General features: G+C 43.4%; 1 protein-coding gene across 1 annotated transcript; it reads right to left on the bottom strand.

Moving 5' to 3' along the window:
* Positions 1 to 740: 740 nt before the first annotated feature.
* LOC142312905 (uncharacterized) lies at positions 741 to 15,414 on the bottom strand. Its single transcript, XM_075351892.1, has 6 exons — positions 15,272 to 15,414; positions 14,933 to 15,142; positions 14,759 to 14,882; positions 14,578 to 14,675; positions 13,018 to 13,108; positions 741 to 3,771 (listed from the first exon to the last, which is right to left on the bottom strand). The coding sequence occupies exons 1-6, from the start codon at positions 15,347 to 15,349 to the stop codon at positions 2,549 to 2,551; spliced, it is 1,824 nt and encodes a 607-aa protein (XP_075208007.1). The 5' UTR covers positions 15,350 to 15,414; the 3' UTR covers positions 741 to 2,548.
* Positions 15,415 to 17,197: the final 1,783 nt, after the last annotated feature.

Here is a 17,197-nt window from a genome sequence, read left to right as displayed (position 1 = left end):
AACATGTTGATCCAGAGGAAGGCAAAAAAAACCCCAATGTGGCAAACAAGTTCCAATGGGGAAAAAATTTCCTTCCTGACTCCACATCCGGCAATCAGACTAGTTCCCTGGATCAATACCCTGTCATAAAATCTAATATACATAACTGGTAATATTAAATTTTTCAAGAAAGACATCCAGGCTCTGCTTAAATGTTAGTAGTGAATCACTCATTACAACATCCTGCGGCAGAGAGTTCCACAGTCTCACTGCTCGTACAGTAAAGAATCCTCGTCTGTGATTATGATTAAACCTTCTTTCCTCAAGACGTAGCGGATGCCCCCGTGTTCCAGTCGCAGGCCTAGGTGTAAAAAGATCTTTGGAAAGGTCTCTGTACTGTCCCCTCATATATTTATACATTGTGATTAGATCCCCCCTAAGCCTTCGTTTTTCCAAACTAAATAACCCCAAGTTTAATAACCTGTCTTGGTATTGCAGCCCACCCATTCCTCTAATAATCTTGGTCGCTCTTCTCTGCACCCTCTCCAGTTCAGCTATGTCCTTCTTATATATCGGTGACCAGAATTGTACACAGTATTCTAAGTGCGGTCGCACTAGTGACTTGTACAGAGGTAGAACTATATTTTTTTCATGAACACTTATACCTCTTTTAATACATCCCATTATTTTATTAGCCCTGGCAGCAGCTGCCTGACACTGTCCACTAAAGTGAAGTTTACCATCCACCCATACACCCAAGTCTTTTTCTGTGTCTGTTTTACCCAGTGTTCTACAATTAAGTACATAATCATAAATGTTATTTCCTCTACCCAAGTGCATGACCTTACATTTATTTACATTAAACTTCAATTGCCACTTCTCAGCCCAATCCTCCAATTTACATAAATCTCCCTGTAATATAAAATTATCCTCCTCTGTATTGATTACCCTGCAGAGTTTAGTATCATCTGCAAATATTGAAATTCTACTCCGCATGCCCCCAACAAGGTCATTTATAAATATGTTGAAAAGAAGCGGGCCCAATACTGACCCCTGTGGTACCCCACTATGAACTGAGACCCAGTCCGAGTACGTACCATTAATAACCACCCTTTGTTTCCTATCACTGAGCCAGTTTTTAACCCAGTTACACATACATATTTATACATATTTTACACATAAAGCTAAACATCTAATTTTTTAATTCTCTATTTTTTTAAAATAAATGTCGAATTTCCCAAAATTACCAACAAAAAAAATGCTAAGAACGCTGAAAAACAGGCAACAGTATTAGTTTGTCATGTATGTACATAAAATTAGACCAATGTAACAGGTGTACACTATCTGTATAATTTGTTCACTGGTTTATGGCTTTCTCTCCCTATTTCTGTCGCAGATATGTCACGTGTAAAAGACAGACATGTGGTTTCTGGCCATAGAAGGTCTCAGCGCCTGGCTGCACAGAATGCTCCCTGACTTTCCATTGTTCCTGCTATCAGTATTTAATGGTATAGGTAGCTTTCCTGCTGGATTCATCTCTCCCCCTTTTGCACCCAGCAGGAGCTCGTCTTCATCCCAGCTGCTGATCATCAGTATTCTCTTGGTGCTTAAATACCCCTTACTTCCATGAACTGGTGCAGGTGATATTCTTCAGTTCATTCAAGCCTTGGTTGCAAGCAGGTGGCTTGTACTCCTCTGTGGTAATGTTGCTGAAAACTTAGCTGAACTTCTACCAGTTTCATCTGGGAGTAAGTAGTTCATGCATTTTCCCCCTGTGTGTCCTCCTTGTGTCTCCTATAGTGTTTAGTGGGGTTTACGAAGCGCTCACCCCACCAGTTCTATAATTAGGGCCCAGCATTTGGGATACCTAGGGCCAGATATCTGGCTCAGCACATAGGTGTGAAACCTATCTAGGGTGGTGAGGGACCCCAGGGACTAGCAGTAGGTTTTGTCAGGGGTCACCATCATCCCCTTCCCTAGACACAGGGTTTCCTTTCCCTTTGCCGTTTTCTTGGTACTTCCACATACCTAGCGTTACAATTTTTATGGCTCAGCTGTGACATCATCTCTCTGTCCAGGTTCACCAGATAATGACTGCTACATTCCCTTCTTCTGCTTTTATATAAGTTTTAATAGTCCCTCCCGATTGCCTGGGCATGTGATTTGATAGCTGCAGGGCATAAACTGGGCAGCCTCACCCGAGTTTCTGTGATTCTTCTCTGACTGAGCAAACTGTTGCAATGTGTAAAAAAGGCAGTGGACATTTTTGGCAATTCGTCTAAAGCCAATCGCAAACTGTTCTTATTGGCCTGGTTCATAGAATTCATAAAAATTTGACAAAAATTTGATTTGCTCACCTATTGTAACATATTTTGAACCAGATGTAAAGCATACCACATTCAGGACATGAATATGAAATCAACTCTGTTTAATAATTGTTTTGATAGTCAACAAGATTTAATTACCTAAAAAAAATAATTTCTAAGTATGAGAATGATTTCTTCCCTGTGTGACTTTGACACTCAGTAAGATATGATTTTTGGTTAAAACACTTTCCAAGTTCGGCGCATTAGAATGGCTTCTCCCCTGTGTAAATTGAGTGATGCAATTGTGTGAAAGCAGGATGTGCTTTTTGGGTAAAACACTTGTGTACATGCGTAACAAGATCTGACTTTCGTTTAAAACATTTCCCACATTCTGAACATGAAAATGGCTTTTCCCCTGTGTGAGTTTTTTGATGGTCCATAAGATTTGATTTCCGAGAAAAACATTTCCCACATTCTGAACATGAAAACGGCTTCTCTCCAGTGTGAGTTTTTTGATGGTAAACAAGAGTTGTTTTTTGAGAAAAACATTTTCCACATTCTAAGCATGAATATGGCTTCTCCCCTGTGTGACTTCTCTGATGCTTAGCAAGATGTGCTTTTTGGTTAAAACATTTACCACATTCTGTGCATAAGAATGGCTTTTCCCCTGTGTGAATTCTCTGATGTTTAGCAAGATCTGACTTGTGTTTAAAACATTTCCCACACTCTAAACATGAAAACGGTTTCTCCCCCGTGTGATTTTTTTGATGTTCAACAAGATTTGATTTCTGAGCAAAATATTTCCCACATATTAAGCATGAAAAAGGCTTTTCTCCTCTGTGACTTCTCTCATGTCTAATAAGATTCGATTGACGATTAAAACGTGCTCCACATACTGAACACGAGAACAGCTTCTCCATAGTGTGTCTTCTCTCTTGTGTAATAGGATGTGATTTCTCTGTAAAAGAATTCCCGCTTTCACAACATGAATTTGACTTCTCCTCTGTGTGAATTCTTTGATGCATAAGAAGTTTTGATTTAACAGTAAAAAATTTCCCGCAATCAGAACATGAACATGGATTCTCTCCTATGTTAGTCTTTTGATGTTCAAATAGATTGTACTTCTGTGTAAAATAATTCCTATATTCTGAACGAGAAAATTCCTTCATTTTTGTGTGACTTTTCTCATGGTTAACATGATTTGATATATTTCCGTAACGTTTTCCATATTTTACATATTCAAATGGATTCTCCCCTTTGTGAGGTCTTTTATGTTCACCAAGTATTCTGTTATTTTTATCTGTTTGTAATGAATCAAAATATAGGACCTGCTGAAAAGGATCAGATGATAGATCTTTGCTGTGAAGGGCTGATGGTATATCTGGGATAATGGTATGATCTTCATATGTATCTTGAGTGATAATAGGATCATCTGCTTTAAAATGTGAAGATATCACAAGTCCCTCTGAGCTTCTGATACAGTCACCTGCCGAGATGAATGATTTTTAGTTTAATTTTGTGTAATACAATATAATCAAAATTGATATTTTATATTTCTTTAAAATGTTTCTACACAAATTACAAGGCATGTGGCAAATTCAATATAAGTGAGATAAATATGTGACAAATACAGCCTGTTATGTGGTGTTATTACTTTTGTTATGAAGACATTCCTATTAATCATGGAACCACAATTTTCAATTTTTTGGAAACAACGACAAATACAACTGTATATTAATTCAAAGCTAAGAATACTGAAAGAGTTAGAGCCCATCCTGATTAAGTGCACCTTGTTATGATGAGAATGGCTTTTGTGTACTTTTGATCAAAACAGCGTCAACTAAGTACCCTTTGTTATTCATATGTACTATTACTATTTATTTATTTATTTATTGCAGCGCATTGGCTCATTTATTTTTATCCAACCTTTGTTCTATTAATTGCTACAGTGTGACTGTGCACCAACACATTGCTCTTATACCAACCATTGTTCCGGACCATATTTTCGGTTTTGAACACTGAAACATCCCATCATCCCATAATACTGAGGCATATGTATAGAGGTGCTTAAAATGTTTAACCCAATCAGAATTTTCCATAAATTTGACCTCAAACTAGATCACATTTTCTCACAAGTTGTAAAAGTAGATAGAGGCCCGACTCAAACAAATAAGTCAAAATTTTAGATTTTGTCACTTTTCAAATAATGAAAATGATTTACTATCACTAGGGATGATCGAATACCTCAAATATTCAGCTTCGCGAATATTTTCCGAATACCTCGCCGCTATTCGACTTTTCGATGTGCAATGTAAGTCTATGGGAAGCCCGAATAGTACTGAATAGTTGTTGTTCGGGTTTCCGATAGACTTACATTGCGCGTTGAATATTTGCAAATAGTCGAATAGCGGCGAGGTATTCGGAAAATATTCGCGAAGCCGAATAATCGAAGTATTCAATCATCCCTAATTATCACATGTCTGTGATATTGAAAGCAAAAGGAAGTGAACCTTTGCTGTTAATATCTGGTTTAACTTCCTTGTGCAGCAAAAACTACATCTAAATGTGTTTGTGCACACGATCCCGAACACGAGCTTTCCTGGGAAGCTCGTGTTACAGTTCGGGTCCAGGGGCTGGGCTGTAAAAAAAAAAAAAAAATCACATTATTAAAAAACATAATGATTATACTTACAAGTCCCGCGACGCGTCATGCAGACTCTGTCTCCTGGCCGCTTCTGCTCCCGCGTCTGATCATTGCTGTGCCCCGAGTAACCACCATTGACCAAAGGACCTTCCATGACGTCATACCCATGTGACCAGTCTGGTGTGAATGTTGTACAGACATTGGCTTACAGACTGGTCACATGGCTATGACGTCATGGAAGGTCCTCTTAACTTCTTGGGGTATTCATTGCACTGCTCGTCACTTCAACTGTTTTCGGCCGTGTTCGCAGTGACGTCAGGATTCCCCCGAGTCCATGGCTCACGAACTCGATTGAACTTTAACTGTCACTGTGTGAGTCTCACATTGCATCACACGCCCTGGCACACACTCTCCCGACAGCAGCGGGTCGGCTGCATGTATTTCCATGCAGCTGAGGCGCTCCTGTCAGGAGAGTGTCAGGTCGTGCGGGGTGATGCAATGTGAGACTCGCACGAATCATACGCAAGTGGAATCATACCCTGTGTCAGCTTGCTTCTCTCTCTGTAGAGATGCTTGTCTTTACAGAGCGATGAAGCAGAGCTGACAATGCTCTCCCTGCTTCTCGCTCTGTAGAGACACTTGTATGTACAGAGTGATGAAGCAGAGCTGACATTGTTCTCTCTGCTTCTCGCTCTGTAGACACTTGTCTATACAGAACGATGAAGCAGAGCTAACATTGCTCTACCTGTGGACTATGTCGGACTAAGGAGGTTTTTTTATAATAAAGATGGAGTCTCAATATTTTTTGTGTTCTATTTCTAATAAAAAAAATTTTTTTCTATGTGTTGTTTTTTTTTACCGTTTACTAGAATTTCATGGTGGGTATGTCTAATTTGGTGTCACACCATGAATTTCAAGCTTAGTACCAGCTGAGAATACAAAGCTGGTATAAACCCCTTTATTACCCAGCATGCTACCGCCATCAGGGCCGCTGGAGAGCCGGGTAAATGGCCTTACCACACTAAGAATTCCAGCCTCCAGTTGCCTGGCTTTACCTCACTGGCGATCACAATACAGTGAGAGCTCACTCATTTTTTTTTTTTTTTTAAGTGGCTTCCTGTATTTTGATTGCCAACCAAGGTAAAGCCAGGCAGATGAGGGTGGCAGCCCATAGCTGTAAGCGTTTTCTGCGCTGAGAGTCAAAAATACTGCGGAGCGCTACTATGTGTGTGAGGGACCCAACAACCAATCACAAACGCTGTCACGCAGAATAGGTGTCAGTGATTGGCTGTTGGAGTAACCTGGAATTTGCCCATACATTCTAGATGCTAGAATGTATGGGCTGGTTTCAGGTTACTTCAGCATCCAATTACAGACATCCACTCTGTGACAGCGTCTGTGATTGTTATTTTAACAGTAAAATAAACAAACAACACAGAGAAAAAAATATTTTATTACAAATAAAACAGTAGACATTTAGGACTCCATCTTTATAACTTAAAAAAACCCTCCAACGTAGTCCAAAGGCAGGGGAGCATCTTCAGCTCCACTACATCTGACTTACGGGACCTTCCATTATGTCATAGCCATGTGACCAGTCTGGTGTGAATGTTGTTACCTTGTGGGTTACAGGACCTTCCATGACGTCATAGCCATGTGCCCAGTCTGTAACCCAATGTCTGTACAACATTCACACCAGACTGGTCACATGGCTATAACGTCATGTAAGGTCCTGTAAGTCGGTGGTGGTTATCCGGGGGCATAGCAATGATCGGACCCGGAAGCAGAAGTGTCCGGGAGACAGAATCTGCAGGACGCGTCGTGGGACCTGTAAGTAAATATAATTACAATGTTTATTATTAACTGTAATCTTTATTTTACAGACACCCCGTCCCATCCCATAACTGTAAAGTCCGAGTTCAGTGTTCGGACGCGAGTTCGCGTTATCTCAGAGCCTGAACTCAAATTTTACAAAACGTTTGGGCGAAACTCCCGAACACGAACATCGGGGGTTTGCCCATCACTAGTGATTAATCCTGCACATTGGCTTGAAGGTAATTTAAAGGGGATGTCCACTACTTGGACAACCCCTACTATTTCCCCTTGTTTGCCCCGTTAAAATAAATAAGCCTATACTCACATCCAGTGCGGCTGCGGTCCCAGTGATGTCTGAAGCCGTGTTCCCAGGGCCCATATGACATTATTATGTCATGCGAGCTCCGCAACCAATCAGTGTCTGTCTGTGAACCTTCAGACATTTAAGCAGGATGTGAGCGCCGTGCTAACTTCCTGCTCAAACGTCCGAAGGCGGGGTGAAGGAAGCCGGCGCTGATTGGTCAGAGGGCCCGCGTGTCATAACAGTGTCACGTGGGCCCTGGGAACACAGCTTCAGACATTGCTGGAACTGCAGCTACACCGGAGATGAGTATAGGCTTATTTATTTTTACTATTGCGAACAAGGGGAATGAGTAGGGTTTGCCCAAGTAGTGGATATCCCCTTTAAAACACCTGCAAGCTGACAACCTCGTTAAACTAATTCCTCCCTAGAAAACAGCTTCACCTGTTTATGTTGGTTGGTTTTCTCTTCTAGACTTCTCGTTTCAAGTCTTTTCACAACATTTATATAGGATTAAGGCCATTCAAACACCTTTGTTTTTTCTTTAACCATTCTTTTATCTAATGACTTATGTTTTGGAGCCTTCTCATGCAGCATGGCTCACATTCTCTTGAAATTCAGCTTATGGACAGATGTCCTGACATTTTTCTTTAGAATTTACTGGTTAACTTCAGAAGTAATTGTTTCATCAATACTGGCAAGCCATCCTGGCCCAGATGTAGCAAAACAAGCCCAAACCAAGACACTACCACCAGTGTGTTTCATAGATGGTATTGAGGTTATTCTGCTATAATTCAGAGTTTTTCTTTCTCCAAACATAACATTTAGGCTATGTGCGCACGTTGCGTACAGTCACTGCAGAAATTTCTGCACCGATCTGAAGAGCACACGTGCGCTTCCAATCGCTGCAGAAAAAAAGTGGAAAAAATACAGCCGATTCCATGCGCTCTGACTGCAGCTCCTCCCATGCAGGGGCTGCAGGCAAAGCGCACGGAAGAAGTGACATGTCACTTCTTAGAACGCGCGCTTTGGGCAGCAGCCGAAGCGCTGCGCTCTAAGACGCCACGTGCGCACGGCTCCTGCATGATCTCCATAGACTGTGCAGGGGACGCAGGACGCATGCAGTTACGCTGCGCTACAAAGCGCAGTGTAACTGCATGTAATTACGCAACGTGCGCACATAGCCTTGAACCAAAAAGCTGTAATGTGATCTCATCTATCCAAATAGTCTTCTGTTTATGATCCCTATTAGGTCATAAACCTCCAATAGGTCAACCACCATATAAATAGATCAGGTAAGGTAACATATTCCTAGGGACAGTCCCAAAATGTTATACTTATTGTTAGTTCCATTGCCCCATGCCTCGACGCGTTTCCCCAATTTGGTTCCTCAGGAGGCTGATTAGTTAATATAGTAGCATAATAGATCTCCAATACGCCGACATGCTGCTGAATATGGCTGATGATAAGGGGTTTACAACCAGCCTAGGCCGCCTTAAAACTCCACATGGTGCCCTCTGACCTAACCCTCATTTCCATTTTAATAGTCCCTAGGTGTAAGGCTACATACCGCTATTTACTCTGTGCACCCAATGAATTCCGCCTGTTCATGTATTTACACAGCGTCCCTCCTGCACTGCACACAGGAACGCAGCACTCCCCCAGAAGTAGATACAAGCGATCAAACAAGCAGACCTCACGCATTCTCATTATCATGTGTTCCACTCTGGAACGCATAGAATAAAATGCGCATGCTCAGTGTCATGTGTTCCACTCTGGAATGCATAGAGTCAGACGCGCACCACCAGCGCACATGTCCAGAGTGCTGCGGCACCACCAATGTACCGCGCTACAAACTACGACACATCCTGCACATTGGTGCATCAAACAAGCACTTGCTTACATATTATATCTCCTAGCTGAATCACCATTGACTTAGGGTGATGTTTTTAGGCACAGGTGCCATTCAATAGTAATAAACCTTAATAAAGTAGCAACCTTGCTCATCATCTCAGGGTGCACCATCATTTTTAGAACAGACCGTAGGCCGACAGTATGCCCTGAAGAACCGAATTCAGTGTAGGGAGTGTTCCTTTAATTTTGAACTTGTGTACTATGTTTCCAACTATATTCCTAGGACTATGCCTTTAACTTTTTGCAAGCTTTTTTGTGCAAGGCAATGATCACAACCTTGATGTGATTGTCTATTTATATATTAACCCCTTCACGACCGCGAGCAGTAAAATTACGGCCTATTTTAACGTGACTTAACGACCAGGGACGTAATTTTACTGCCTAAACTTCATTTGATTGCCGTGGCCATAGCAACGGCTTTCAAATGATGTCCCCTGCTGTTTTTTTACAGCAGGGGACCTTTTCTTGACCCCAGGGGGAGTGGCATCGCCACCCCCCATCGACGATCGTTGTGATTGGCTGTTCAAATCTGAACCGCCAACGACAACATTCGCACTGATTTCGGCAAAAATAATGCCCGAATTAGTGCGATACTATGAGATCCTGCTATGATCTATTGTAGCAGCTACAGCAGATCATAGGTGGATCTCAAACATGCCGCCCCCAGCCCCTGCAGCACTAATTGGAGCGATCGTGCTATGACGCGCAATCGCTTCAATCAGTGTGCAGTGGGGCGGTCTGATCTGCAGGTGGCCGCCCTCCCCAGGCCTGTGCTGGTCTGGGGAGCCTCCCCCAGCATGTCTGCAGCGTGGAGTGGCTGGTACTTGTGGTACCACGCCACCGCTGCCGCCGCTAATGTCACCGTCTTCTTGCCTGCTCCACGTGAGTATTGCACTCTTCTTCCAGCCCGTGCGCGCTCCCGTTATGGCCCCTGCGCGCTCCCGTTATGGCCCCTGTGCGCTCCCGTTATGGCCCCTGCCCCCCCGATCTGCCCCCCCACGCCCCGATCTGCCCCCCGACATCCCGATCTGCTCCCCCTGCGATCTGCCTGCCTCCTCTGTCATCTCTATTCTGCTTCCTTCCTTCCTTCCTTCCTTCTTTCCTTGCTTCTTCGGTATCCCCCTCTGCTCTCCCCCTCCCCTCTGCTCTCCCCCCTCCCCTCTCCCCTTGACGTCCTCTTACCTGCCTTTACCGGGTCGTCCGATTTCTTCACTGGCCCGATCACATCTGCCTCCATCTCTGGGTCCTTCTTCCTGGGTCTTCTGCTGATCTGTCCAACGTCCTGCCTGCGGCTCCTGTACAGATGTCTATCTCGCTTGCCTTCTGTACCTCCTGCTAGTCCTCTGGGTACTGTGAGTATAACTTTTTTTTTTTTTACCTGTATCCTGTCCATTTTTACACCTCATCCATCCGTGCGTCCCGCCGAGCGCTGATCAGGGATGCAGATAACGGATCTGCATCCCTGCTCAATTTTTGGCGTGACTCTTTTCCGTATCCCCGACGCTTTTTGTATCGCATCCATCCGTGCGTCTCGCCGAGCGCTGATCAGGGATGCAGATAGCGGATCTGCATCCCTGCTCAATTTTTGGCGTGACTTTTTTCCGTATCCGCAACGCTTTTTGTATCGCATCTGTCCGTGCGTCTCGCCGAGTGCTGATCAGGGATGCACATAACGGATCGGCATCCATGGTCAGTTTTTGGTGTGACCTTTTTTTTTCCGTATCCCCAACGCTTTTTGTATCTCATCCGACCGTGCGTCCTGCAGCGGTCGATCAGTGCACCGTGTCTGTGCGTTTGAAAAGTTAAATGGCGTTCCTTCTCTTCTGAACCCCACCATGTGCCCAAACAATTAGTTTCCACCACATATGAGGCATCTACGTACTCAGGAAAAATTGCACAATACGTTTTATGGTGCAGTTTTTCCTGATACCATTGTAAAAAAAAAAAGCTACCTGGTTGATGCAAAAATTTTGTGGTTAAAAAAAAATAATAATTTTCAGGGTTCAACGTTATCAACTTCTGTGGAACCCCTGGGGGTACAAGGGGCTCACCAAACATCTAGATAAATTCCTTGAGGGGTCTAGTTCCGAAATGGGGTAATTTGTGGGGGAGCTCCACTGTTTAGGCACCATAGGGGGTCTCCAAACGTGACATGGCGTCCGCTAATGATTCCAACCAATTTTGCTGTCAAATGGCGCTCCTTCTCTTCTGAGCCCCGCCATGCGCCCAAACAATTACTTTCCACCACATATGAGGTATCTGCGTACTCAGGAGAAATTGCACAATACGTTTTATGGTGCATTTTTTCCAGATACCCTTGTGGAAAAAAAAGCTACCTGGTTCAAGTGACAGTTTTGTGGTGAAAAAAAAAATTGTATTCATGGCTCAACATTATCAACTTCTGTGGAGCCCCTTGGGGCTCGCTAAACATCTAGATAAACTCCTTGAGGGGTCTAGTTTCCAAAATGGGGTCACTTGTGGGGGAGCTCCACTGTTTAGGCACCATAGGGGGTATCCAAAACGTGACATGGCGTCCGCTAATGATTCCAACCAATTTTGCTGTCAAATGGCGCTCCTTCTCTTCTGAGCCCCGCCATGCGCCCAAACAATTACTTTCCACCACATATGAGGTATCTGCGTACTCAGGAAAAAATGCACTATAAATTTTATGGTGCATTTTTTCCTGATACCCTTGTGGAAAAAAAAGCTACCTAGTTGAAGCAACCGTTTTGTGGTAAAAAAAAAAAAATTTCTTTTCACAGCTCAACGTTATAAACTTCTGTGAAGCCCCCAGGTGTTCAAAGTGCTCACCAAACATCTAGAAAAATTATTTGAGAGCTCTAGTTTCCAAAATGGGGTCACTTGTGGGGGAGCTCCATTGTTTAGGCACCTCAGGGGGTCTTCAAACCCGACATGGCGTCCGCTAATGAGTGCAGCTAATTTTGCACTCAAAAATTCAAATGGCGCGCCTTCCCTTCCGAGCTCCGCTGTGCGCCCAAACAATTGATTTTTACCACATATGAGGTATCAGCGTACTCAGGAGAAAATGCACAATAAATTGTAGGGTGCACTTTCTCTTTTCTCCCTTGTGAAAATGAAAATTTTATGGCTAAAGTAACATTTTTGTGTTAAAAAGTAAAATTTTCATTTTTTCCTTCCACATTGCTTTGGTTCCTGTGAAGCACCTAAAGGGTTAATAAACTTCTTGGATGTGGTTTTGAGCAGAGTGAGGAGTGCAGTTTTTAGAATGGGGTCACTTTTGGGTATTTTCTGTCACCTCGGCCTCTCAAAGTCACTTCAAATGTGATGTGGTCCCTAAAAAAAATTATTTTCTAAATTTTGTTGGAAAAATGAGAAATTGCTGATGACCTTTGACCCCTTCTAACTTCCTACCGAAAAAAAATTTTGTTTCGAAAATTGCGCTGATGTAAAGTAGACAAGTGGGAAATGTTATTTAGTAACTATTATGTGTGACATATCTCTCAGATTTATGGGTATAAATTTTCAAAGGTTGAAAATTGCGAAATTTTCAAAATTTTTGCAAAATTTCCTAAATTTTCACAAATAAACGCAAAAATTATCGGTTTAAATTTACCACTGACATGAAGTACAATATGTCACGAATAAACAATCTCAGAATCGCCAGGATCCGTTGAAGCGTTCCAGAGTTATAACCTGTCAAAGTGACACTGGTCAGAATTGCAAAAAATGGCCCGGTCATTAGGGTGTTTTAGTGGCCGGGGGTGAAGGGGTTAATGTATATATCTATTATTACACATGTCACTTTATTGTCTGGTTCCATATATCTGACTACTATAACATATATCTGCCTTTTTTACCCCCACAGAATGTATTTTATCTTTTGTGAATAATTCTTTCCACTCATATATTTTGTTTTAATCTTGTCTTATTTATATAATGTATAAATGAAATTAACTTTTATGCAATATTTTGTTTGTGCATTACATCTTTATAGGTTTAATATTTCCTGCAGATACACAACTATTATTTATTTATCTTGATGTGTAACTTATCTGCATTTAGTGGTTACTACTCACCTAGGAGGTCCTCTGTAAAAATCTCCTCTTCACACCACTCATCACACCTCACATAGGTCCCTGTAGTATCAATATAGGCCAGATCCTTACCCTGAAACAAATATTATAAAGGTCACATACAGTTGGAGAAGTCACATTTATGATCAGCTTTAATCTTGCCATCTCCACCTGTCATGATGTGACTGCAGGATAGCGAGGGACAGGGGCCTGCTATACTGTCCCCCATGCTAAGGGACCATAGGCTATCCCTAACCTCCGGATTACCACTTATGGTGGAGATGCCGAAGTCGCGTGCCTTACTATTTACTGTCTAGAACTAATCTGGTCTCCCGCCCCAGGGAAGGAAGGGACAGGAGTGTGATGGCAACACAGATAAAGACAAAAAGGGAAAAAACAGAACTTAGACGCACTGCAAATTCACAAGAACAAACAGTAAAAAATTAAGGAGAAAAACAAGAGAAGTAAGGCAGCAACAAAAGGACAACAAGGGTTTACACCACATCTGGTCACAGCAATGAAGTAATACAACCAGCAGTATGTCTGGATCGCAACACCTCACCAGACCAGTATAGAGGAGCTATAGCTGGCATTATTGGAATTGTCCAGCCAGCATATGTGACTGGCTCCCCCACAGCATGTGATCAAAGAAGAATAATAAGCAGTCCAGCTGGCATTAAGGGGCACTTTGCACACTACGACATCGCAGGTGCGATGTCGGTGGGGTCAAATTGAAAGTGACACACATCCGGCGTCGCACACGATATCGTAGTGTGTAAAGCCTTTTTGATACGATTAACGATCGCAAAATCGTCGTACTCGTATCATCGGTGAAGCCTTGGTCATTTCCATAATTTGGAAATGACCAATGTTACAATGTTGTTCCTCGTTCCAGTGGCATCACACATCGCTGTGTGTGAAGCCGCAGGAGAGAGGAACATCTCCTACCTGCGTCCTGCGGCTCACGCCAGCTATGCGGAAGGAAGGAGGTGGGCGGGATGTTTACGTCCCGCTCATCTCCGCTTCTATTGGCCGCCTGCCGTGTGACGTCGCTATGACGCCGCACGACCCGCCCCCTTAATAAGGAGGTGGGTCCCCGGCCAGCGCGACATCGCAGGGCAGCTGAGTGCATGTGAAGCTGGCGTAGCGATAATGTTCGCTACGCCAACTATCACCATGATATCGCAGCTACGACGGGGGCGGGGACTATCGCGCTCGGCATCTAAAGCATCACCTTGCGATGTCGTAGTGTGCAAAGTGCCCCTTACTCTTGCTAGCCTGCCTATGCTCTACAGGTGTGTGGGATGACGCCCGAGTCTGCCTGGGCTAATCACAGACATCAGAGAAGTTAGCAGGCAGAGTGCTGGAATCTGTAGTCTCTACAGATCTTGACACTGCCATGACAGTCAGCGATGTTCGTAAAATCCTTCAAGAGACACCACCATTCTCATTACAGAAGTATAAAACATATAATACTGGTGGATAAAACAAGACTGAGCACAAGACCTTCACAGCCGTCTACACATCATAGGGGAGATTTCATGACATGTTCTCTCCATCTACCTGATGATCCTGAGGAACATTGGGATTTTCTTCTTTACAGTCTTGTCGAAGAAGAGGACCAGTGCATCTCTCTGGTGTTGTCCTCTTACTGGATAGAACTGGAGGAAACACATACAGGGACTGAATTCATTTGCTACATACAGAAAATTATAGGTAGTCTGTATTTAGTCCTGTCTATTACCTGGTGATGTGAGGGGCTGGGGATCCTCCATCATGACATCCTTGTACAGATCCTTGTGTTCTTCTAAATACTCCCACTCCTCCATGGAGAAATAGATGGTGACATCCTCACACCTTATAGGAACCTGACACATACAATGATACCGTCATCCCCCCGATCCCTTCATAGTGTTACTGTATAATGCCCCAGCATTCCCAGCAGTGTCACCTCTCCAGTCAGCAGCTCAATCATCTTGTAGGTGAGTTCTAGGATCTTCTGGTCATTGATGTCCTCATGTATCGGGGGGTGAGGTGGAGGCCCCGTGATTGGGCTCAGGGGTCTTCCCCATCCCTCAGACACAAGGTCCTGACAGTTCTCACTAGAGATCTTCACTACTGTGTAATCCTGGTTATGGAGAGACACATTAATAAATCTCACTACAGACATTTCCAGAGTCCTCACCTCTCCAGTTCTGTCCATCTGTTATTCCCATAGATAAGAATGATGTAATGTGACATCATCAGAATCTCTCACCTCTCCAGTAAGCCGGAAGAGGATCTCTAGGGTGAGGTGTAATATCCTCTCCACCATCTTGTCCCTGTCCTTATCCATCCTTGACTGGTCAAACAGGAATATTCTGTTATATAGAAGATCTCTACTGAGAGGATCCGATATTTTAGGGACCTTAATGGGAAGAAGGGGACACTGTAACATCAAAGAATCCAATGTAATAATACAATTACTGGAGATAATAAGGGGAAACATATGAGGAGATATAACAGATGTTGTATATTATCTCTTTATACAGTGTGTCCACCCATATCCTGTCCACCGCCATTAACGTGAGAATGGCGGCAGCTATAGGCATAGAAGTGGTGTCTAAGTATAGTAAAGTAGCCATGTGCTACGCAATGAAACCACTTATAGCGCCACCTAGTGGAAAACAACGGATTTAGCATTTTTATCTCGAAAACAGAACGAGATAAAGAAAAAAGTGAATTACAAAGTTGTAGGGCATCATCAATTCAATACGAATCAATACCTTGCATACAGAAATGCTATGATTAGAACTCACAAGGCTGCGAACGTAAAGCGATGCCTCATGGAGACCTTCCGACAAGTCATTGGGTATGGTGGCTGCGTGGAGTGGCCTCCCCGCTCACCTGACCTGACCCCATTGGACTTCTTTCTGTGAGGTCACATCAAACAGCAGGTGTATGTGACCCCCTCCCCCAACATTGCAGGACCTACGACGACGTATTACAGATGCTTGTGCAAACGTGTCACTTGCCAAATTGCACAAAGTGCAGCTAGATACAGTATGCTGTCCAGAGTCCAGATGTGCATTGTAGCTGACGGTGGCCACTTTGAGCATCAAAGTTAAATGAGCGCCATATGCGTGACCAGCATTCAATTTTTGGGGGGAGTCATAGGTTTCATAGCATTTCTGTATGCAAGGTGTCGATTCGTATTGAATTGATGATGCCCTACAATTTTTTAATTCACTTTTTTTCTCTATCTCGTTCCGTTTTCGAGATAAAAATGCTAACTCCGTTGTTTTCCACCAGGTGACGCTACAAGTGGTTTCATTGCATAGCGCATGACTACTTTACTATGTCTAGACACCACTTCTATGCCTATAGCTGCCGCCGTTTTCAACTTAATGGCGGTGGACAGGATATGGGTGGACACACTGTATAGGCTGGAAAATTACTTGAGTTGTTGGAGTGGTCAGAATTTAACATACATTAAGATGAGATTTATTTTGGCAGTTGGACAATTTAACACCTTATGTTTCATCTGTTACTATGAATTTGCAAATCCTGCATGCGCTAAAAGTTGGGGAAAAGAGTGCATGTACATCATTGGATTTAATGTACATGCAGGAAAAGCAAGAAACAGCAGGACAGAAAACAGAGACTTTGTAACTTTGGATTAGAATCCAGATAAATTCATTTTAAATAAAATGTAGTACCAATTTTCTAAGCATTAGAATAGGATGAGCAAAGTAAATATTTTTACCCAACATTGTTACCTTGTTCGGCGTACTTACCTTCCAAACGACCTCGCTGTGGGCGGCGAACATCCACTTCCTGAAGGAGGAGGGACTTTTGGCGTCACCGCGACGTCACACAGCGGCCGGCCAATAGAAGCGGAGGGGCGGAGATGAGCAGGACGTAAACATCCCACCCACCTCCTTCCTTCAGCATTGCCGGCGGCTGCAGGTAAGCTGCAGTTCATCGTTCCCGGGGTGTCACACGGTGCGATGTGTGCTGCCCCGGGAACTATGAACAACAGGACGTTCGATTTTTAGAAAATGAGCGACGTGTCAACGATGAACGAGAAGGTGAGTATTTCTGCTCGTTCATAGCTGTCACACGCTACGATATCACTAACGATGCCGGATGTGCGTCACTTACGACGTGACCCCGCCAACATCTCGTTAGATATATCGTAGTG

The sequence above is a fragment of the Anomaloglossus baeobatrachus genome, chromosome 5, assembly GCF_048569485.1.
Source record: "Anomaloglossus baeobatrachus isolate aAnoBae1 chromosome 5, aAnoBae1.hap1, whole genome shotgun sequence".
Classification (NCBI taxonomy): domain Eukaryota; kingdom Metazoa; phylum Chordata; class Amphibia; order Anura; family Aromobatidae; genus Anomaloglossus; species Anomaloglossus baeobatrachus.
This window is presented reverse-complemented; position numbering and strand designations above follow the sequence as displayed.